At 41.3% G+C, this 23,935-nt stretch overlaps 1 protein-coding gene across 1 annotated transcript in view; it reads right to left on the reverse strand.

Moving 5' to 3' along the window:
* The window catches only part of RTF2 (replication termination factor 2), a 59,575-nt gene extending 35,946 nt beyond the window's left edge, over positions 1–23,629 (reverse strand). The window contains exons 1-5 of the mRNA XM_081868064.1: positions 23,474–23,629; positions 22,007–22,101; positions 21,809–21,902; positions 20,505–20,644; positions 19,371–19,449 (exon numbers count right to left, since the gene is read on the reverse strand). Coding sequence (XP_081724190.1) covers positions 19,371–19,449; positions 20,505–20,644; positions 21,809–21,902; positions 22,007–22,101; positions 23,474–23,542 — 477 coding nt within the window. The 5' untranslated portion in view covers positions 23,543–23,629. The remainder of the gene's footprint in view (positions 1–19,370; positions 19,450–20,504; positions 20,645–21,808; positions 21,903–22,006; positions 22,102–23,473) is intronic.
* Between the last annotated feature and the right edge of the window lie 306 nt (positions 23,630–23,935).

Here is a 23,935-nt window from a genome sequence, read left to right on the forward strand (position 1 = left end):
GTTCCCTGAACACCTCTTGCCAAGCAATTCCTCCCCTTCTGCCTGTTATGCCAAGCCTAGTTTTAAAAGGTGACATGTTCCCTGTAATCCACACCCTTGCTCAGCGTAACCTTGGGAACCTCTGGATTTCTCTGTGATGAGCCATTAACACCTTTTGTCATGCCTGCCCTGAGATCTTTTGACAGAGGCGGTGTATAAATTTAACAGATAAAAATAAATAAATATCCGAGGTGAGGCCCTGGCCTGGAAAGGAAGCTTACCCTATAATTTTTCTGCTGGCCTGACATCTTCCCTTCAATACTCCAAATATTATCTATATTCTACCATTTTACTAATTTCTAACATTCACTAACTCTAGATCTGTAACAATGTATTTCTAACCAGCACCACCCGGCTTTCCCCCCTTCCCCAAGAATACAGATGGTGGCCCACTGTTTAAGCACGCTTAACTCTGTGCTGGATATAGGTTCAAAAATTGATAAACCCTCTGCCACCTGCAATCTCAAGTGTTGCAAGTCTATTCTACCATCTCACTCTGCTGAAGCTAGCTGACTGCTAGTTTTATTGTCAATATATTTTAAGCAGAAGATGAAAAGTTTGGAAACGAGCCTAAAAAGACATTATTTAACAAAGAAGGCTCAGAAAAAAGATTACTCAAACATTTTAACCCCATTGTAGCTAAAAGTGTTTCACAAAAACTTGCTTATAAGTGGGGGGGGGGGGAATCCTATGATGAGGCAGACAGGCTTCATTTTAGGTGTGAACTAAGTCTTGTGTCAATGGAAGCAAACACTTGTCCCTTTTAGATCTACCTTCCTATCCACCTCAGCCCTAATTCAGACTTGCAAGCTGAACATGCAAATTATATTTATTGGGAACTGCTGAAAGCTGAACTGCAAAGCAGTTTTATACACATGGTGTAGGATGAGAGAAAGGAATCTGGATGTGACTCAGAAGCCCGATAATTTCTACTAACACTGCACATAATCACTGCCGTAATGATGGGCAAAAAGGAATATATGCCAGACAAACATTTTGCTTTCAGCCACTTAACAGAGTGCTCATAAACAGGATCTAGAAAAATAAAAAGCAGCCACAGGAAGGATGCGCCTCACCCAACATCTCTACGCAATCATAAAACACTGACTTTGGAAATAGAGCTTTTTGTTTGGAGGACTCCACTGCTAGTCCTAGTTTGCAGTGAAAACCCTTGTTCCCTGAAAGCTACAGAGCAAAGCCAACAGAGCCCAATTCCTACCTCTGCTCAACAAGCTGAAAAGGTTGTTTGGTAAGGTGGCAGCAGCAGTTTTCTCAGACATGCTCCCTTTCCCCTCACCATCCCAGAAACAACTGCTACATTCACCATAGGGATCCAGGTCAACGGCCTAGATTAGCTGTTAGTTACAACAGAACATATATATATTCAGCAGCCAAAATAGCATAAAAGGGAAAGTGTCTTATGTTCTACCTCCACAAGGAAACCAGAGACTGAGAAACCCCATTACAGTGAATTCCGAGGTTTCTTAGAAGCATGCCATCATTTTGCGCTTTGACAAATGCTCCTTTCCAGTTGAACACGGAAGGCTTTAGGAGTTATGAACGCCTTCAGCTATGTATACAATAGCGAGGCTTGTTCCTCTTTTATAGGTAGAGAATCTAAGCCACAGAAAAGCAGACCGTAGCAACATACTGTTCTACTGGGTTTCTTACACGGCTTCAAAAAGGTCTCACTGTTACCAGCCAGCTAGTGGGGGTTACACCAAGTCTACTGTGCGGCAGCCAAATGAAGGTCCCACCACCACAGTGAAAAAGTAGCCAGGCCTCCTACTGCTTTGACCTGCAACTTAAGCAGAAAGTCATCAGAACAAGCCCTTAAACATTTTCCCACAACCACGAGAATTTTCTTTGGCAGTGGAGTTTATTTTAAATAACCTCTAACCTCAGGACCAGTCATCTGCTCTGCTATTTATTTGGGAAACTAACCCCCATGTCCCTAGCTCTCTCAAGTATTTTTTTAAAAAAAGATAACATTAAAAAAAAAACCCACACACATCAGGATATGAATCTTATATGCTTCATATCTTGTAGAGAATCATTGACGTACCACACTTACTTCAAGGTGGGGGGGTGGAATTGATATTTTGACTAGATTTAAGCTATAGAAACTGGCAGAAAGCTGTGACTGCAGGTGGGGATTTTTCTCACGCACATCAGTAATTTGAAATTAGCTTTTTAAACAAACCACTGTAATGCTTCAGTTATGTTTCTCTTTTCAAAAGGGTGTTCAAGCAAGGGACCGTAATGCTGGCTTTCTTGTGGGAACCAGCACTGGATCATGGATCATAGAACTGTAGAGTTGAAAGGGACCCCACGAGTCATCTAGCCCAACCCCCTGCAACGCAGGAATCTCAACATGACAGATGACCACCCAGCCTGCTTAAAAAGCTCCAAGGAAGGAGAGTCCAACACCTCTTGTGGGAGTCTGTTCCAATGTCGAACAGTTCCGCAATGCAAAGTTTTAGAATCAAGGTCGAGAACAGAGAAAAATCAAAGGAAAGCCACTGAAACACTAGTTAGGACACTAGCAAAGTGTCCATCAGTGTGATGGGCTGTATTTATTTTCCGAATTTAGTGACTGGATGTCCTGTAGTAGTAGTAGTAGTAGTAGTAATATTTATTTATACCCCGCCCATCTGGCTGGGTTTCCCCAGCCACTCTGGGCGGCTTCCAACAAAGTATTAAAATACAGTGGTCTGTTAAACATTAAAAGCTTCCCTAAATAGGGCTGCCTTCAGATGTCTTCTAAAAGTCTGGTGGTAGTTCTTTTCTTTAACATCTGGTGGGAGGGCGTTCCCCAGGCGGGTGCCCCTACCAAGAAGGCCCTCTACCTGGTTCCCTGTAAATTGGCTTCTCGAAGTGAGGGAACCGCCAGAAGGCCCTCGGTGCTGGACCTCAGTGTCTGGGCAGAACAATGGGGGTGGAGACACTCCTTTGGGTATACTGGACCGAGGCCGTTTAATGGTAATCTGGGGCAGGATCCCAGCTTTTCATGATTCCACCCCCTTATAAAAATGAACACCTCTTCTGTAGGAAAGAACAAAGGAGTTGCAACTGAGAAGTAGTGAGTGAAATAACCAAGTAGTGAGTGGAGAGAGGTTACAGGCATAGGTGGGAAATTGAGTGGGACCTGTCCAATGTCAGGGGAAAGGGAGCACATTTTACCTTTATGTTTTCCCCAACGGCAGCGCCCAAAACTTTATCAGTGGGAGCCATTAACTTATGTGGAAGAAGGCAACAGAGTGCTATGAAGGATCCCCCTACCAAGAGCTTTTTAATGGTGGAAACCCATGTATGGATGCATCCCTTCCAAAGGAACCAAGCACCAGAAACCCAGGGAAACTAAGATGCACATCAGTGAACCAGATATTGTACTGTACATACATTTGATATTCAACACCATTGGCAAGAATGTGGTGAGTAGTAGGCCAGCAATTCCAATTACCTTTTGCCACTTTTTGTTGGTGCTACAGGGACTGTGAAACCCAGTTACAGAATAAAATAAGAAATGCAGCAAGGAATAAACGCCTTCACCTTCCAATTACTGAGCCTTTTGAGCATATTGCCTTCATGAAGGCAACTGAGACAGCTAAAGAAACATACCATGAAAGCAAAGATTCTCACCACAGCCACAAGAAACAGGATTCCAAGGAGATCATGTGACCATGGCTATTACAGCCCTCTTGTTAAAATTCAAAAATTCTGTAAATTGTTATTTAAACCAAGAGAAACAAATGTGGATCCCAGTGGCATCCAAGTGTATGAATCAAAACCTCCAATTCACAAAAGTTTGATTTAAGAACTGATTTAAAAAATCAGAACAGTCTACATTTAGCTTGGGTCAACTGCTCTGTTAAGAAGATAATATACTTGAACAAAACATTGAACTTAATTACTTCTAAGTAGGCATGTATTGGATAGCACTGCTAGTGTTGTGAATATTTTTTTTAAAGAACAAATATTTAATGAGATTTAAAATAGTTGATGTCATAAACGTGTGATCAGCTTTACTGTATGCACCTTATCGATTCCAGATGGACTACTATACAGATTGCAAACAACTTATCATATCCATTGCTGTTTACTAGGGTTGTGCTGTTCACTTAATTATCCTAGCTGCCTGTTACAGCAATATGATTATGTGAAAGGAAACAGCATGATGCATGGCAGCCAACAAATTAATTCCATGCATAACAAAAGACTTTGCACAATTTCTTTTTAAAGTCATAGCACGTATGTAATAGCTGTTATCACCAAGTTCAGTATATCTGTATAGAGATTCAAATATTGCACCATCTCAAATGAGGAAAAATTTCTTGTCTGAATGTCTTATATTTGTGGTTTTTTTTACCTAGGCATTTGGTTAAATGTGACATTTTAATTTTTGTCGTTGTTTTGCTGCTTGTCCACTTTGTGACAGAATTGTTAACTTGTTTTTAATATGATTTTGTAATTTTTTGTGTATTATTTTTATTATTAATATGATTTTGTAATTTTTTAAATATGATTTTGTAATTTTTTGTGTATTACTTTTATTATTTTGTTCCCTACTCTGGGATTCAAAACATTCAATGAAGAGCAGGCTATAAATACTGTAAATAAATAATAAAGAGACAGAAACCTGTGCAAAAGTGTGCATTATGATAAGATGAAATAAATCTTCTTTTCAAAACAAAATGCTTAAGATTACATTGAAACCTGCTGCATAAGTCTTTGTGATTTCATTTCATTAGATGTACCTGCAACTAATTAATTAATTACATTTATTAATTTTATTTCTATTCCAAGGAGCTCAAGGTGGCAAACATGGTTGTCCCACTCTTCATTTGATCCCCACCTCCACCACTCTGGGCGTAGGTTAGGCTGAAAGGCAGTGACTGGCTCAAGGCTACACAGTAGTCTCCCAGGTTCAACAATCTAACCACATCAGCAACGATAAATCTAAAGACATGCCCAAAGGTTAAGGCTTTCTGGGAAATGATTTATAATGAACTAAAAAAGGTATTTAAATATACCTTCCCTAAGAAACCAGAGGCCTTCCTTTTGGGCATTGTCGGCCATATGGTGCCAAAGAAAGATAGAACATTCTTTATGTATGCAACAACTGCAGCAAGAATACTCATCGCAAAACATTGGAAGACACAAGGTTTGCCCACCTTGGAAGAATAGCAGATGCAAGTGATAGACTATATGGAGTTGGCAGAAATGACTGGCAGAATTCGAGACCTGGGAGAAGAGTCGGTGGAAGAGGACTGGAAGAAGTTCAAAGAATATCTCCAAAAACATTGTAAAATGTTTGAATGTTAAAGTGATGTTGGATAGAAAGATAATATGGCATCAGTGACATAGTAAAAAGAGATATGTAAAAATGTTTCAAGGGAAAAAAAAGGGTAAGGCCAGAGTAAAATTATGTCGAAACTAAATAAAGGATATAAGGAGGGGAAATATAAGACATAATAGGTTGGAATGTATAATATTGATTAAGATTTGAAAAAGGGTAAGGAGCTGCTAAATTTGATTTGAATAAAGGGGAACGCAGGAAAGGGAGATGTGAGGAAGTCAGGAAAGAGAGTTATGAAGACAAGAATCAAAGAAAAAACTAATTTTTCTTTACTTTTTGTTCTTTTTTATTTTTATTGTTGTACACTGTGTTTGTTACGCTGTTGTTTTTTGTTTGTGTTCTTTGTTCTCTTCTGTTGTTTCTTTTTTGATTGGGATGTTTGTTTTACTATACAAAATCATAATAAATATTTATTAAAAAAAAGAAGATAAATCTAAAGACGTTCACAGGTGAACTCTGCTCTGCCGAAGCCTTAACTGGGTCTTCATTTGTTTCCCATGTACATATCATTTTGTAACGCATTGATCTTTAGGCTGAAACTAGGGGAGACACTGGAAATAGTACAGAAGCAAACTACATATGGTTCCATCCGAAGTGTTTTGTTTTGCTCCCTCGAAATAGTTAAGTGTGTTGCGCTTCTTCAATACACTAGCATTTTACTCAGGTTCATAAACAAGTTACTTGGCTGGTGACCACTGGCAAGAAATGGCTTGTTTTGACTTTATATTCACAACGGCCCAGTGCACACATCACATTAAACCATCACATTAAATCATAGTTTATTTTAACTATGGTTCATTGTGACATGCAGACCAGGCCAATATGGGAAGTGCTACGAAGTGGTTCCATCCCACATCGCAAAGAAAGTGTTTGCAAGTTGAAAAAACAGTTGGTTCTTCTCTCTCTTTCAAAATACTAATGGAGGGAGATGTTTCAACCATAGCCTAGTTACAGTGAGATAAAGGCTCTGTGTGTGTGTGTGTGTGTGTGTGTGTGTGTGTATTCAGCAAACTGGGGGGAGGGGGAAATGGAAAATTGTTAAGAGGGTGAGTCACTACATCCCTTCAGAGAGCCTAGCAACTGGTACAGCTTCTGAGCAAAGTACAATAATTAGATTAGATAGGACAAGCATTGTCCTCATCCAGAGCTTCCTTCCTTCTACTGATACGCATCAATGCTACTCATGCTTCAGTTGTTTTTCTGAACATGCATTTACAAAATGAATCCAAAGTCTGCCCCAGCCCTTGCCCTCTGCTTGCAGCCTAGCAACAACATTCATGTTTAGTATCACAGTGAGGTAGTGGTGCAAATAAGCAACAGAATATGTAGTTACAACGAACCAATTTAATAAACTTCTGCTTCTCAAATTATTTTGATGTATCAATAGGAACACATTGATTTGAGTTTTGGACAGGCACTGCCAATGAGTTGTAGTGGCTATAGCTCAGCTTGGTGGGAGAGCACCTACTTTACATGGAGAAAGTTCCAGGTTCAATCATCAACAAGGTTCACTATAAGGCTGAGTGTATGGAGTGTTAGGGGAGGGGTACTACCTTTGCTGGGGGGGGCATGCTGTGCGCTTTCTGGGGTATCTTGTCCACCTTTGGTCCCCACCCTGCACTCAGCTCTCACCTGTGGCTCCTAGAAGCTGTCAGCATGTGACAGTGGCCACACTCCAGAAACAGCTTTAACTGGCTGGCTAAACCAGGTGAGGGTAGCTGATGAGCCTCAAACCCTCATTGGTGAGTTAGAGGCTTGCCCTGTGTGCAGACTGAGCAGATAAGACTAATAGTGGATTCAAGATCAAGAAGGCGGTTTTTGCATGTGCTGTAGATGGAAGTGAGGGATAGATGGGGCTCATCAACCTGGGAAGGTAGCCCATCTAGGAGAAGGAGAACTCTGATCCTAAACCTCTGCTGCCTTGCGGGACATCTTTGGAAGAAGAAAAGGCTAAGGAGTATGGGTTGTATGTGGGGGGGGTGTTTCACTCTGTTACTGTGTTCTGTTGCATGCCATATCAAGGACCAATCCATCAAAAGGTGGGTGATAGCCTTCAAAATATAAATAATTACAATGTGCAAGAACTGGAGCAGTCATTGAGGCTGAGGTGGTACCTGCAAAGATCTCATACGTGATAAAATGTTGTTCAACCACATCAAGAACGCGACCCAGCTGCCTGAAGGTGATGGAGGAAAAAAGCATTCCAACAGGCAGTTCTGGTAAAGCAGGCTTAATACAGGTGATGGCTTCAGGCAATTTTTAGGGGCTGGAAATAGGCCTTGCAGCTCCAGTAAGAATGCCAGAACACCCAGCATCCAATGTGACATGGACTCCAGAGCTATGGCCCTAACATTGGGAATGATTGGGTTCAAAAGGCACAGCAACAACTAGATGGGGAATCTTAATCTTATGAGGTTGTAGTGATGAACACCAGCATGCCATTAAGGATGATGCATGGAACCCAGGGACTGCAGAATAGAAGAGCAGGGTGTTCCTCATGCAATAAGAGAGAGAGAGAGAGAGAGAGAGAGAATATAAAGAAAGAATGTGGATACTAACATTTAGCTGCTGAAACTATTCATCCTTTGTGAGAAAGGTAATCTTTTCCACAATATTTCTGAAAGCTACTTTATACCAACAGACTAGTCATCCATGTAACCCAGTATTATCTATGCTGACTATTAGTGGCTCTTTGTTTTTTTCAGTCTTGCTGCCAGATATCCTTTTAAGCTAGACATGTTGAGCACAAGACCTTCTGCATACAAAACATCTTCTTCAACCATTAAGCTATCGCTCTTCCCCATCATACCATTCACAACTATCTCACACACAAGCATTTTTAAAATACAATTCTACCATACAAACAGGAGACTAGAAAAGAGAATAAGCCTTCTGAAAACCATGGCAGCAAAGAAGAATCTGTTTGAAATGGTTTATCCCACCACTGTCTTATTCATCCCTGCTTAATACTGCAATCTCCCCTTTGTTCTTCAACACTGTCCTTGCAATTTCAACCTTCTTTTGTAAAAAAAATTCTCCAAATTAAAATACCTTGGTTCTTTGAAATCTGCATTTACAGTTGTCTAAAACAAATGAGCAACAGATCAGGAAAAAGAGAGAAGGGAGGAAGGAAAAGAAGATCAGATGTCCTTGATATGGTATCTTTTGGGCATACTACACATCTTCACACAAAATTCCCATAGCTATTCATCTCAGAGGTAGACAACTTGGTTGTCCTCCACATATGTTAGACTACAACTCTCGTCATTCCTGACCACTGGTCCAGCTAGCTAGGGCTAACTGAATTCCACAACATCTGGAGCCCAAAACATTGGCCACCCCTCATCTATACCTACACATGTTTCTAAAGTAATGCAACTCCCTGGTTGCCACAGCTCCAGGCTTCTGCACACTTCTGTGAGAGTTCTAAAGACCCCAGAACTTACCTCCAAATAAGTATGTATATGATCAGATTGCTGCCTAGACAAGAATTTTGTGGAAATGCTCTTTATTATTTATATTTTAACATCATGGAACCCAATGTAGTGTACACATGGTTTTCAGACAGCTACCTATACAGGCACTGGCTAGACCCAGAGCTGCTTGCTCCAGCGAAGTGGTATTCTCATGTGTCTTCAGACTGTTCCCCATCTTTGTACACCCAGATGGAGAGCTGTATTTTGGAACTCACTACAGCCAGAGACTATGTAGGGATTCTGTTTGTTGTTAAAAAGAAAGCGATCAAATTCAATCCATGAACTATTATCCTGCTCCTGAAATAATGCTTAAAATCTTTCAGTTTATTTCTCAGCAAGAGGACAACGGGTGCAGAACAGCTATCTGAACAAATAAAAGCTAGGTAACATGGACCTTCCTTCTCCTATTCAAGACAGGACACATTTTTGCCTTCACAGAAATCTTTATGCCATCCACCACTTCTCACAGCACTGTAGACTTAGTGACATTTTGAAAAATGCTTATTACTGTGCACAACAAGCAGCTATGGGTACAGAATCCCTTCAGGCTATCCCGGGAACATTCACCTCAAGGGACTTTTTTCTGCATTATGCACTTTCCATGACTTTATAATTTCCATGGGACTGCACACTCACTGCTCCCATAAGCTAGATCTGCCATTGTACATTATAAAGCTGATACGTCATACACCAATGCCTGAAATTTTTCACATGTCAACAGTCCCACCTGTAATGCTGTCAAGATTGCTTGTTTATTAGCCTGGGCCTTACTACATTTTGTTAAAGTGCTTAATAAGAAACTCAGAATAAACAGAATTTCTAAGGAAGAAGCTTGTTTCACTATGGAATCATAGAATCATAGAGTTGGAAGAGACCACAAGGGCCATCGAGTCCAACCCCCTGCCAAGCAGGAAACACCATCAGAGCACTCCTGACATATGGTTGTCAAGCCTCTGCTTAAAGACCTCCAAAGAAGGAGACTCCACCACACTCCTTGGCAGCAAATTCCACTGTCGAACAGCTCTTACTGTCAGGAAGTTCTTCCTAATGTTTAGGTGGAATCTTCTTTCTTGTAGTTTGGATCCATTGCTCCGTGTCGGCTTCTCTGGAGCAGCAGAAAACAACCTTTCTCCTTTAAGTGAAAAAATATATGTTGTGGTAGATTTTTCCCATCCCAAAAAATAAACGCCAATTAAGGATTGTTCTGTTATTTTGCTTAAGCTAATCAAGAAAAGGTCATGATCTTATCTATAACAGATTCTCACCAACCCACACACTATCCCAATCATTTGAAATCATCTGCTCTACCTCTGACAGCTGAAGTTTCACCCCCCCACCCACTTTTGAAGTTAGTCCTCTTAGCCATAAAGATAGAAATTTGCTTTAAAAAAGAAAAAGTGGAGATTCTCAGGATGCCAATTTTCACATCATGCCCTGCTCAGATTCTACACTTGGATAGAATCATGGAATGCAAACAGCACTACATTCAGATTTAGGATTTCAAATTATAATTGGAATTGGATGGGATCAAAATCCATCCCATAATACACCTACACAAAACCCACTGAGTCAGGACCATTTATCGTTCAGGGCTCTGCCACAGACTACTTTGTTTACACAATCCAGTCTACATGGGGAGCATAGCTCAGTCAGTAAAGCATGAGTCTTCATCTCAATGTCATGGGTTCAAGCCCTACGTTGGGCAAAGGATTCTAGCATTGCAGGGGGTTGGACTAGATGACCCTTGTGGTCCCTTCCAGCTTTATGATTCTATGATTATTTCTATGAAGAGAACAGGCACTCCAGAGAAAAGCAATTGCAAAACAAACGCTCTGCAGGGTGAAGGTGAATATTAAATCCCTTCTCAGATTTCTTCTGATTTCTAAATTTTCAGAGAACTTCAAAAAAAATTATAATTTGTCTCTTCATAGTATGAATGACTTACAAGTCTCTAAATGTTGAAATATGCTATATGTTGCTTATGCAGCACTCTTTGGGCTGCCCACCGCTCCTATATTTACACTGCATCCATAAAAAGAGCCCTGGCACTGCAGAGCTGACAACAGCATACTTTAACCCCTGTCATCAACCAGGAAATTCAGGACCACTGGGAAGTTGTGCCCCTTGCCTCCTAGAAATAGCATCTTGGCAAACGGGAGACCAGCATGGTCCCATTCACAAATCAAAGGAGGAGCTGTCGTCCCCCACCTCCGTTCCTTTTCTGAAATAACATTTGGCATGAACTGCCAGTTGCCTAGGAATGAAGAAACAAAAGGGGAAAGACATTCTGGCACCTTTCTATCAACTAATGAAAAAAGAAACATCAATTTGTTTTTCAAGGGGAAGGTCACCCTGGCCCAAACTGGATAAAAATGCTCACCACTTTGTTCTGGCCCCGAAGAACTGTTCTGCCTCCTCTACCTTTACTCTCCACTCACTTTCCCTAGCATGCTTTGCCTTTTTAGTTTATACAACTGGTGGCAGGACCTTGTTTCTCTCTTTCAATATGAGCTGCTTTGGGAGACAATACCTGTTTTTAAAAATGGATAAAACTACAACTTGAATGAAGATTGTTCATTAAGATCTACATTGTGGAGCTATGATTGCCTACTACAGTGTTGCTAAGAGTTTCCTGCCAAAGAAGCCTTGTGTGTTGCAGAACATTCTGGGAAGTGTTCAGTGATACACTCCATTCACAGGGCAGTAGCAAGACTTGTTGGATCGCATCGTCACTTCACATAAACAGGGCATGCCCTAAGGCTGCACATTTTAAGGTATGACTGACAGCAGCGAGCAAGCTGTCGTGTGGAAAAACCTCTTTCCACTCTTAATTCTTGTTAAGATTCTGAGAAACCCCAGGATTTCTTAGGAAACAGTGTAAAACTCCCTGGGTTATAGACCTAATATTCCGACTAACCTTTAGAATACAGGTTTAGACAGCTTCAAAAATACTACCAACTTTTAAAGCCAATGCTGTAGATCAGGCGTGGGAAGACTTTCGTCCTCCAGGTATTACTAAACTACAACTCCCATCCATACTTGCTAATGGTGTTGGGAGTTGTAGCAACTTTTGGATAGTCCCTACCATCTAGGTGATGGAGATTCTATAAAGGAAAAGTCACGGGACATGAAGTACCGAAACGACACAAGCTGGGTCAAGTGACTTAATCTAAGTGAGGAATAGAGTGCTGAGTGATCACAACAATGAACTTTAATCTAAATCCTGGTGTGTGTGCAAAGGAGGCAATGAATAAAACAAGAACACTTAATTATCCTCTGTTGTATTAAGTAATGAAGTCTGTGGTGGAGCTTATGATCCACAGTCACAACACCCACACTTAGCTGTCAAAAAAAGCCCATTTGTAGCTAGAATGTTGAGGGCAATGCAAAGGGTTGCTGCACATAAATTACATATGCCATATCAAAGAAATGTAGAATACTGTATGTATTATTATTATTTCTTGCTTTGAACAAGTCTGTATTGGGTCTAGGTCACCTCTCAGCATATACTTAAAGGAGGAGGAACACCTGGGGAATAAAGCTAATTGCTGCTTTAAATAAAAAACAAAACATTAACTACCAGAAACTTAGCAACCAACTCCCTTTGGCCTCATTTGTCATACCTCATCTTGCTTCTGTGGGTAATCTGTGGTCTGTTTTCAGTTTTAACAATAGAGCAGAAGAAACCGAGAAGGAATTTCAGATACTTTGGTGTATTGATGTCTGAATATGATACTGCTGTCCGCATTCTTTTGGACCAAATGAGCAGGTTGTTCTTTAAGGCCAATCAGGGGTGCGGGAACTACAAATATTAAAGCCTTGAAAACAAAGGTACTGTATTTATTTGAAAATAAGAACTGGTTTTCAGTTGTTTCAAACAAGTATCACTGGGATATAGAATTTAAGTACAAATATGTTTATTTGGACTCTATGTTTTGATTCATGGTGCAGCCCTAAACACAGGAGACAGGCAATCATTTCGGAATATTATCACTGCTATATTATCACTGTGACTACTGAAGGTTAAGCAGTTTGTGGATTAGCACTTAACTTTCTACAACATTCCTTAATTGTTCTTTTATTTCTGTGCCGTCTATGGCAGTGTTTTCAGGGAAGATTGGCAGATGAAATTGAGGAGACTCATTCATCCAACTATTACATGACTAGGCTTCTTGGATTGCTTTCAAAATTTCAGCCTCTACATATAAGCAAAAATTCATTCTAATCATGTCTATTTACAAAGAGCAAACACATGCACAACACCTCCTTGATTATACACTTATGAGAAACCAAAACTATCATTGCAATGAAATGTCAGAAACAACGTGAAAGATGCTACTATATACAAAACTTCGTTGCACATGGCAGGGCAGATTATTAGCAAACACTGGATTAAAAATGTACTGGTTTAAAAGGCCATAACTGTTGGACAGTAATACAAACAGACAAACCCACCATTGCATTAAACCTTACCATTTGAACCTAAATATGGGACAATTACTCTTAAGCCTGATTGACAACACTCCTGTAACCCTCAGGACCATGTTGATGTCCTCCCATTGCAGTTCCCATTTCCCAGTAGGTCTGTGATCAGGAGACCACGAAATCCAATACTTGCTGGTCCCAATGCTCAATAGGGATCTGTAAGTCTGTCACAGTCTATCCTGTGGCCGGAGCTGTAGAAACTATTCTAATCAGTTTTGGTGGTGGTAGGGAATCCTACAGAGCAACTACACTGTGTAACCTCCTGACCTCCAGTTTGTCTAGAATGTTTCTAGCCATCTGCCGACACAAGGGGAGAGAGAGGCGGCTATGCCAGTCCACCTGGGACATAGGTGGTTCAGATACTTCATCTTGGCCAGTTTTTGCAAGCTTTCTGACAGGTAGGACTAAGCACAGCATCTCAAAAAGGCTGCAGTGGATGGGACAGCTGCCTCAACCTGCCTCACTGGCCTGCCTGGAAAAAGTTTAGAGGCGCTGAGCAAAGCAGGAAGATATGAAGCATGCCGAAGTATTAGATACACTGGAATTCCCTACTTTACATCATGATTCATTGCTTACTGTAAGTTGCTGTAAGTCGGAAAGAAAAGCTGAGTTTTTAAGAGTTTCTTAAAATAAAAAACAAACCAACCTAAAGCCAATTATATGCTGCTACTAACTTCCGTGAGGTTATACTGGCTTCAATTCAACCTTCTCAGCTCAGCAAGGTCATAGACGGGCCTGGAAGTATACACTTGGAAACTTTTTGGCACAGAAGTCTATGAGAGCTTGACTCCATGAGGGCTTCTTTCTTCTTTCTTTGTAGCCAAGTAAGTAAGATTGTCTTCCATAAACACAGTTTTAACAATGAGTCCTTAAGTGACTGTGGAGGCCAATTCTGGAACCACATATCCTTCCACAGTGAGGACATTGGTTTCCGGGCAGGAGTTGATCACAGTGTGGATCTGCCAAGTGTGCCCTCTTCTTATCACGTTTCTCCCTTGCATCCTGAGTTTGAGTGTCTTCAAAGCCCATGACGCCTTTGGTAAAGGCTGTTCTCCATTGATCAGAAAGAAAATGGCCTGGACTAGACCTTCAGAAATCTAGATCCCTGAGGTTGAGCTGATACTAGCATGCCACAAAAGGGCTTATCATTCCCATATCATTTGAAGGCTATATTATGACCTCCTTAATGCTATTTGTTCTTTTGCCTTATCTCCTCCTGGCTTTATGGAGGTACAGTAAGTTACAAAAGGAACTAGGAGATAATCATTATCTAGCAGGAGACCTCAGTCTATCAGGCGGCCTTGAGGAAATTCTATTTTCTCAGCCTCCTTGCTATACTCTTTCCACCCCCAGCCCACATTCATCTGCAATGTGGAAATAATGCCAGTCTCCTTTACCAAACTGTAGGAAAGACTGCTGCAACAACAGTCCCCTCGTGAGCGGTAACAAGCCTCAGTTAACACCTCAATTTTAAAAGCCTTCACATTCCAGTGCTGGGAGAGGAACGTAGTCAACTGCCAATAAATCAGCCCAAGTCTACATAAAATTCAAGTCCACAGAGCACCCTCAGTGACCAACTGCTAAACCTTGGGTGGTTTGCACCATGGTTGAAAGGTGAACATGCAGCATGTTGGTGTATGGGTGGGGCTAAAATTATAGCTGCTTTGCTGCTCCTCCAGCTGTGCTGCTGGGAACTAAGCAACCATATGGCCTAGCACAGGAGTGATGCACCAGCACACTGCTTGGTCATAGTTAAGCTTAAACTTAACTGGTTTAAAGTGAGGTGCAAACCAGACAGTTCTAAAAAAAACCTGTCAGTTTTAAGAATTCTTGAACACCGGTGCATTAACATAACCTATGTAGCTCTGAAAATCCCAATTCAGAGAGAACTTACATATATCTAGTCCATTTTATATCCCACATTTCTTGCAAGTAGCTCAAGATGTTTAGGTTTTCCCTCCTCCTCATGTTATGATTGTAACAACTTTGGGGAAGTAGGCAAGAGGTGGACCATTTTGACAGGTGCGATACTAATCTTGCAAATCTAATAAATAAAATAAAATTTAAGATTGTGCTCTATTGTAACTGACGGCCACCTGTCATGTTTGATCTAGCGGAGATTCCTGCATTGCAGGCGGTTGGACTAGATGACTCTTGGGGTCCCTTCCAACTCTACAATTCTATGATCCTGTGATATTGTTTTTATGATTTTTGTGAGCCACCATAGGAGGCATTGTAAACAGAGTCAGCAGGGAAATGTTTTCAAACTCACACTGGGACTTTGTGTCATGTGCATCAAGGAATTTTGGGAGGAACCTTCCCACACACAAAAATTTACCAGAAAATCCAAGAACCATTTTGATTGTGCTACATTTGATAAGATCTTGAAGAGAAGATGAATCAACACATCTGGCCCTTGGATGTAGGGCACCAGATCTTGACTTTCCAGGAAAAGGCTAGGTTTTCAGATGAACTGACATCAAGATAAGTGTGTAAATGCACACTGGTGTCCAATAAGAGAGACTGATTCCATCATAGACTGAGACTGAGAAGCTTTGGCAGACCTTCCCTTACTACTTAGCGCAACTACTCTCTCCCATACACAAAACCTAAGATAAAAGGAAGTATTAATGTTTCCAGAGGGTTTTGTTGTTGCTGCTGGTCACACTGGAAGAGAGTCAATTTAAAAACTCTTTGTATGGGTCACAGCTCATGTGCATGAGTCATTGGGCAAAGCTAACTTTGTTGACCCCACTGTCCTTGCTCATTTGAAAATATGCCTATCAGGGTTTAATGCGCAGGGGAAAGGTGAGAAGAAATCTTTGGCATCTTTAACCCCACATATGTGCACGCCTAGCTTCTATCCTGCAAACAAAACCATAAAATAAACAAGTGGGATTTGCATTAAAACAGTGTAGTGTAAGGGTAGTCAACCTTCTTATACCTACCGCCCACTAATGCATCTTTCTTGATGGTAAAATTTCCTCACCGCCCACCAGTGCTCGATGGAAGGAGGATTCAGATTGTGCCGTAGAACCCCCTACCATCCATCTAGAATCCTGAAACGCCCACTAGTGGGCGGTAGGGGCCAGGTTGACAACCCCTGGTGTAGTGCACCAGCCAGCCATGCCTTCTTTTGAGATACTTCATTCCATTCACACATACACCCATATTTTCCACTCCCCCAATAATAAGTCAGTATTCCATGACTACTGAGTATGCTCAGTTCTAACAAGGATGTGTTTCCTCAGCTTAGGGGTCTTTCTACACCAACACTATTTTGTAATAATAATAATATTAATAATTTATTATTTATACCCCGCCCATCAGGCTGGGCCTCCCCAGCCACTCTGGCGGCTTCCATAGAAACCAAAAATACACTAAAATAGCACACGTTAAAAACTTCCCTGAACAGGGCTGCCTTAAGATGTCTTCTGAATGTCAGGTAGTTGTTTATCGCTTTGACATCTCGTGGGAGGGCGTTCCACAGGGCGGGCGCCACTACCGAGAAGGCCCTCTGCCTGGTTCCCTGTAGCTTTGCTTCTCGCAATGAGGGAACCGCCAGAAGGCCCTCGGCCCTGGACCTCAGTGTCCGGGTAGAACGATGGGGGTGGAGACGCTCCTTCAGGTATACAGGACCGAGGCCGTTTAGGGCTTTAAAGGTCAGCACCAACACTTTGAATTGTGCTTGGAAACGTACTGGGAGCCAATGTAGGACTTTCAAGACCGGTGTTATATGGTACTTCTGCAAACCTTGGGATCCTCCTGAACCTGCTGAACCTCTTGGACATAAATGGTGCCATTTGGGTTACATAAAGACCAGCACTTTAAGAAAGAGTTAACTATTAGTATATAGTATGGGTAAGCAAACAAAGGCTTGGGGGCCAGATCCAGCCCAATCGCCTTCTAAATCCGGCCCATGGACAATCCAGGAATCAACGTGTTTTTACATGAGTAGAATGTGCCCTTTTATTTAAAATGCATCTCTGGGTTATTTGTGGGGCATAGGAATTCGTTCATACCCCCACCCCCCAAAAAAATATAGTCCAGCCCCCCAGAAGGTCTGAGGGACAGTGGACTGGCCCACTGCTGAAAAGGTTTGCTGACCCCTGGTATATAGGATGTGAATAAATCTAGTTAATCTGAATTTCCCTGAATTCCAAAATGGGTAAGGACCAGATGTGACTTGTAGACATTGGACTTATTTGCAGAGGACGAAGAATGAAAGGCTTGTTTTCAGAATTTATATCTCATCTTATCAGTGGCTATGAACAATAATATGGCACAATAAAACCATTATCCACAAAACAATAAAAATGCAGCAGAAAACAGCAGAAAAAGGAGGCCAACAGTAAAACAAGTGATAAAAAACTATGCTCAAGAGGGAGAACAAAGTAATTAAGTGCCATTAAAAGCTCAAAGGGAAAAGATAGCATTTGCCTGGCACCTAAAAGGTACTAACCATGACACCAAGCAAACACGTCTTAGAAGAAAGCTTCACATTATGGCCACAAAGGCTATTAGTTGTCCACCTAGCCGGAGGAGGGTGGGCTCCAGAGAAAAGCCACTGAGAGATCTTTATCTAGTGCTGGGTAGCAGTGGGCAGGTAGGTTTGAAAGGCTGGACTTGAAAGATTTGCAGGGTGAAGACATTAAACACACACATTTGCCATTTTTGGAAACTTTTTCAGGCACAATTTACATTCTTTTATCCTCAGTTATGGGGCTCATATATATAGCTGTGTTAAATATGACTCTTGCAAATCCAGTTTTCATTTAAAACAAACACTGATCAGGATTCGCAGTAGAAAGCCGAACTTCTACGAGTTATAAGATAACCACTGCACAAAGACTTATTGTTATGGGCAGTATGCCTATTGTTATATAATACAACTATTGATGTTCCAACAGTCATTGCAGCTCATATTTCCTTTTCGATATCACTTAATAGTCAAGTGGGCTCCAACAGAAAGTAGCATAGAAAACTTGTTTAGGCCTGTTTTAATGTTATTTGGCTGCCATGAACAAGAAAGGGAACCAGCACAACTGGAACAGCCAGCTCTAAAAGGAATCAATACATCAGTAGATCAGTTTCTATTGACTTTTCAATGTAACAAGCCAAGAAAGCATCATTATACCAAAGTCCACAGTATTCTCTGTGGTAGGACTGAATTGGTCACTGCTGGCTTCATTTCGACATGCATAACAATGACTTTTTCACATTACTTTACAAAATCACAAAGTTGCAAGGAACAAAAGGTCATTAAATTGAACCTATGACTGCCATAAAACAAACACAACAGACCTCACCCTAGACCCACCTTCTCACTGACAAAAAGAGAGACAAAAAGAAAAGACCAATTCTTAGCTCTGAGGAGACAGAGAAAATGAGATGTCAGTCTGGTGCACTGTAAAAGGATACACACTTGAATGACTTTCACCAGTCTACTGAAAACAGGACCCCAAAGTCTCCCCGGGTTAAACAAATTGTGTCCTCTCTTTGAGTGCACATGTGCATGGAAGAGAAAACCAAGTGCTGCAAAGTTGACTCTAGTTATGTATGTTTATAACACTGCTTAAGTCAGCACTGGGGAGTATCTGGTTGTGAGGCTGATTAAGCCCACCAGGCCTTCTCAATTCGCCCACCAGGTTATTTAGGCAAAATCATACCCATCTGTCAGCTGCCTGATGTCATAAGACACCAGGTAAAGCACAGGTATAAGCTATGGTTTCAAACAGTGCTAAATTCAATGTTTCTTTGCAGCTGCAGGTTGTATTCTGCACTGTTTGAATGTAACACATTACCCTGTTGCATTGCTTTCAGCAGGGATCAGATACACTCCCTACCCACCTGCCAAAGTGGCCCCCAGAGAGCAGGGCACTTCTAGATCTGGCCCTCTGGACAATCCAGTTCCACAACCCTGGCTTAATTCAAAGTAATTTTGGGCTGGGATGCAGCACAAACATATACTAGAAAGCTGGGGGGAGAGGAAAGAAAGGGACAAAGCTTACCTTGTGGCAAACTTCAGTTTTAATTTCTTTGAGAGCACGTTCAGAGAAGACACATCCACAGTTGCGTAGAAAGCAAAATCTTTGGCAAAGCAGAGAGAAAATGATGTTCAGAGGTTAAATACACAGGCAACAATGAAGCTACAGACAGCTCTAACTAAGACTGCAATCCTATGCACACTTAACCGGGAGTAATTTCTGAGTAAGCATGTATAGATTTGCTGTACGCAATGGGGTGTAAGATAATTGTGGCTAACTTGTATTAATTATTTTAATGGGACACAGGCTGCAGTTATATACACACTTAATCTTATCACACTCAGTGGAACGTAACATTTCGAGCGTATATAGGATGAGCTGCACATCCGAACTAAATTTAGCAGGATCAAGGCCAGAATTTATAAGCAAAATTTTTCAAGTCATACAAGAATGCAAAAGAAAAGTGATAATAATAATAATAGTAATAATCCATTTGTTACTGCCATTTGTCCCCAGCAGACAATTTAGCCTGTGTATCCCAAAACACCCCCATGTGGTTAACACAGGAAGTGCATATTAAGAAAAGGCCTCTGCAAAATCTTCATTCATTAACGTAGTAAGAACTATCCCATTTCAGTAAGCAAGCAATAAAAGCCAAATATGTGCTGTCACAGTACAGTACATATTTAGTTTTACAGATACTCAAATTTCATAGGCATTTCCATATTCTTCAATGACATTAACGCTGATAAAACTTACAATATGCAGGCCTTTAGAAGCTTCCCAACTTGACCTGAATAGGTTGTCCCTTGATACTCAAATAAGGTTTGATTTTTCTCATAGCAAACTATTTAATGTGTCTAGATTTTGGTCATTAATCCTGAAGGCTTATGTATACTCACTAGGAAGTAATTCCTAATGAGCACAGGGAGAGAGATACCTCTGAGTAAGCATGCACAATACTGGGGTGCATGTGACATATCTGCACATCATGCTCCTGTTCAGAGCCCCACAGGACAGCAGCAAACTGTGATTCCACTCCCACCTTCCTAAGTAGCATGCCCCATTGAAATCAGTGGCAGTTAGTTTCTTTGAAAACTTGCTTAACCATCTAAGAACAGTAATTTTTCTCCACCACACAGGATATTAAATACTTACCGATGCCTTCCGTTCATTTCCAACCCAACTATAGGGCAAATGAAACGTGCACTTTGGATGTCTTCATATTTATCCCCTTTTGTATTCCCCTTGTCACCAGTCCAAGCAGGATTGTCTGAGACATTTAATTCTATGACGTTCTGAAAGGAAATAAAAGTCTCTTACACAAGTTTTTAAATGGAAGCAAGTTGAAGTGACCTCCTGAAATAATGCAGTTCTTCCCTTTATCATTCTATATTAATAAAACCATCTGCAAAACATTCAAGGTTAAATTCCTACTCCTGACTGAAGGTTTCTTAAAAAAAAAAAAGCAATGGAAATGAATTGCTTTTCTAGCCACAGATCTACTCAACTCTTACAAGCCTGGTTAATTTCTAAAATAGCAACTCACCTGATAGAGACAACAAGACATAGCAAGCATTTTTTAAATTATTGGTGCTTAGGCACTGCATACTGAGCTTTAATTGCCATTATTCCGTTGTTACTTTTTAACAATTTAATAGAACTATGTTAAGCATCAGAGACACCAAAAAGGGGGACTTGCTCTCTCTCTCTGCCCAAATACATTTTAATGTAAGAGAGAGAAAAAGCAAAGAAGGAACTACAAGAGAAAACAAGGAGGTCAAGTCATGGGGTAATGCAGAAAGAATGAGGCTGAGAGTTGTTCTTAAACCACAGTAAAAACTAGGAATCCACAATTCCATTTGTCACAGCGAGACCCCAATCCCCTTATGGTGAATATCATGAGCCTTAGGTCTTCCTTCTCTCCCAGGAGCAGTACTATGCTTCTGAGTTGCTTGGAGGGGCTCTGAAGCACAGTACAACTTGCAGTGAACTCCAAACAAGGCGCAGGGGGCACTTCAGAAGCATAATGCAAGGTTGGGGACAAGCGTCATAACATGGGAAGGGGCATGGTTCTGTGACCAGTATTTATCAAGGCCAGGCAAAATTTGTGGATGCTTCACAATATCCAAAAGGTTTTGAATATAATTTTAAGAAAGAAGAGGGAATTGGCTTGATAGACAAGGTCATTTTGAGTGCAAGGAATACTATCACAGAAGCAAGAGGAGACCAATAGCCAGCATGCAAAAAAGGTATCAGAAGATGCAGCATATAAAGATTGCCCCATGGTTTTTTTAAAAATAGAAGCCTGCTAGAGAAAGTAGGAGCTTCAATGTCTCATTAAAATCAATAGGATTTGTATTAAGGAATTATACAAAATAAACTTTCTCTGAATTATGCCTAATAGTTGTAGGCTCTGATATCTAGAAAAGTTCAGACAGATTACAAGCATGTGAATTTACCTTAATACTCTTGATGTGGGATGCTGCTTCGACAAGGACTTTATCAGAAGATTTATCCAGCAAAAATTCAATGATTGCATCTTTATTATATAGTCTGTAATAGAAAATATACTGTAAAACTCGGTAAACTTCATGATTGCAATTTATTCAGAAATTAATATTGTTTCACTGAAAAGGAGTTTAAAAATGTAATCCTACCTGCCAAGTTCACAAGCGACTATAGGCCTGCTCAACTTTTCTTGACTCAGAGTGCAGTAGTACCACTGGGCCACCAATTCTGCATTTTTGTCAACCTGAGGAATACATAAAATTATTAACATTTTGTGAAAGAAATTCTTAAAGAAAAAAACTTTACAGACATCTTCCATTATGCTTTCCCCTTCTATGTGAAACTCCCAAACACCAGTTTGAAATGAGTTGAAAGAGAGTTGGCAACGACAAAGATGATCAGAGCTTTCTAGGGGGTTTTGACCCAACATAAGCAACTGGAGAAATGCTTTGGGGCAATTTCATTTAAGAAAGAAAAGAAAAAGAAAACCCACTGAGAATGGAAGAAAATAACCCCAAATTATTTTCTTTGTTTAGTCAAAGGTTGCTACTCAGACAAAACAATTTCTGAATCTTCATTGTCTTTTAAGATTTTGTGTCAAACATTTGCTCACCAGCATTCTGCAGAGCAGTCAGAAAGCTCTCATGACACACAGCCCAACCTCAAGGAAGTAAACAACCCCAAGAGAACACAACCCTCAGACAAAGGGGTAGAGAAGAAAAAAATGTGCCCCTCCAATTTCTTAAATGCTGACAGGGCCCTTTTCACTCAGTTCTGCCCCCATTTTACCTTCTATGATAATGTTCTATGATTCATGTTCATGAGCATGTTAACATCACACAACCCAAGTACGATCCTTCATGATGACAGCTGCATGAAGATCAGCAGCACCATACTTAACATGTGGTTGCAGTGAAGTAATATGTAAAGTCAGGGATGTCCCAAGAACTGTGATCTACTCCCACTATAGAAACACTGGCAGTGATCTACCCATTGAATTGACCAAACTTTTTGAGTTTTTTGGGGGTGTAAGACTCGAGTTGTTGAGCTATTTTTTGTGGGGGGGGGGGAGAATAATCTAAGTTGTTTAGCTTTTGGGAGGGAGAAAGACCCACAGTCTTCACAGAGCTTCTTCAGGGGAGGCTTCAGCACAGTTGTTTAGCTTCGTGATCAACCTGTTGGACATCCCTGTGTTAAGTCATGTTGAATGTGCCAGCTTCTTTTTCTGTGTTTTTGAAAGATAGAGCGGAGGGCTGCTGCAAGTGCGGACCCTCCAGAACAGACCACATCTGTTATTGAGATGCGCAATAGAAGAGTCACAGGGACAGGGAAAGCGGAAAGGTAAAACAAGGAGGGGTCTGGCGGGAAGCACACATCCTTATCAACCGTTCAGAAAGAGGGAGCACTCGTGCCAAAGGCTTTGTCCACCCACTCTCTTCCGTTGTGGCAAAGGTATCCCAAAAGCTTAGCTACCTCACGGCAGCTTCTGAGGCTGGGACTACCCCGCCGTCTCCGAAAACCATCTTTCCCTTGGCCCCCCAAGGCCTCAGCGCGCCCTCCGGCCCACCCTTCCTCGCAGCTTCCTCTACCCCAGAGGACCAGAGCTAAGGCCTCACCTTTTCGATCTTGCGGGGCCCTTTCACCAGCTCGTGCCTCTTGGGGATCGTCCCCCCGTCGCAACCCATCTCTCTCCCTCAGCTATTCCGCCGCCGCACTTCCGGGTTCCTCCAAAACAAAGGAGCTTCCGGTCGACGGAGGCCGTCCATTTCCGGCGCAGAACGGGAAATGGGGAGGGCGAGGGGAGATGACGTAAGTGGTCGGCGTTGCTAAGGGCAACCTGGCAACCAGCAATACACTTCCCGGAATGCTTTCGGCGATCCGTTGCAGCTGTTGTTTGATTTGGTGCAGCCGAAGCCGTTGCCAAAAAAGATAAAATACGCGAAGGAGAATACAATAAAATGCATTACACATTTAAAATAGTCGTTGTGAAAACCAGACATTCTGTCAAAGAGTTTTTGCTCCTTTGGAGGATTTAGCTTGCCATTCCCACAAACATTTATCCAGGCCACTGCAAATTG

The sequence above is a fragment of the Podarcis erhardii genome, assembly GCF_964252035.2.
Source record: "Podarcis erhardii genome assembly, chromosome: 6".
In the NCBI taxonomy this organism is placed as follows: domain Eukaryota; kingdom Metazoa; phylum Chordata; class Lepidosauria; order Squamata; family Lacertidae; genus Podarcis; species Podarcis erhardii.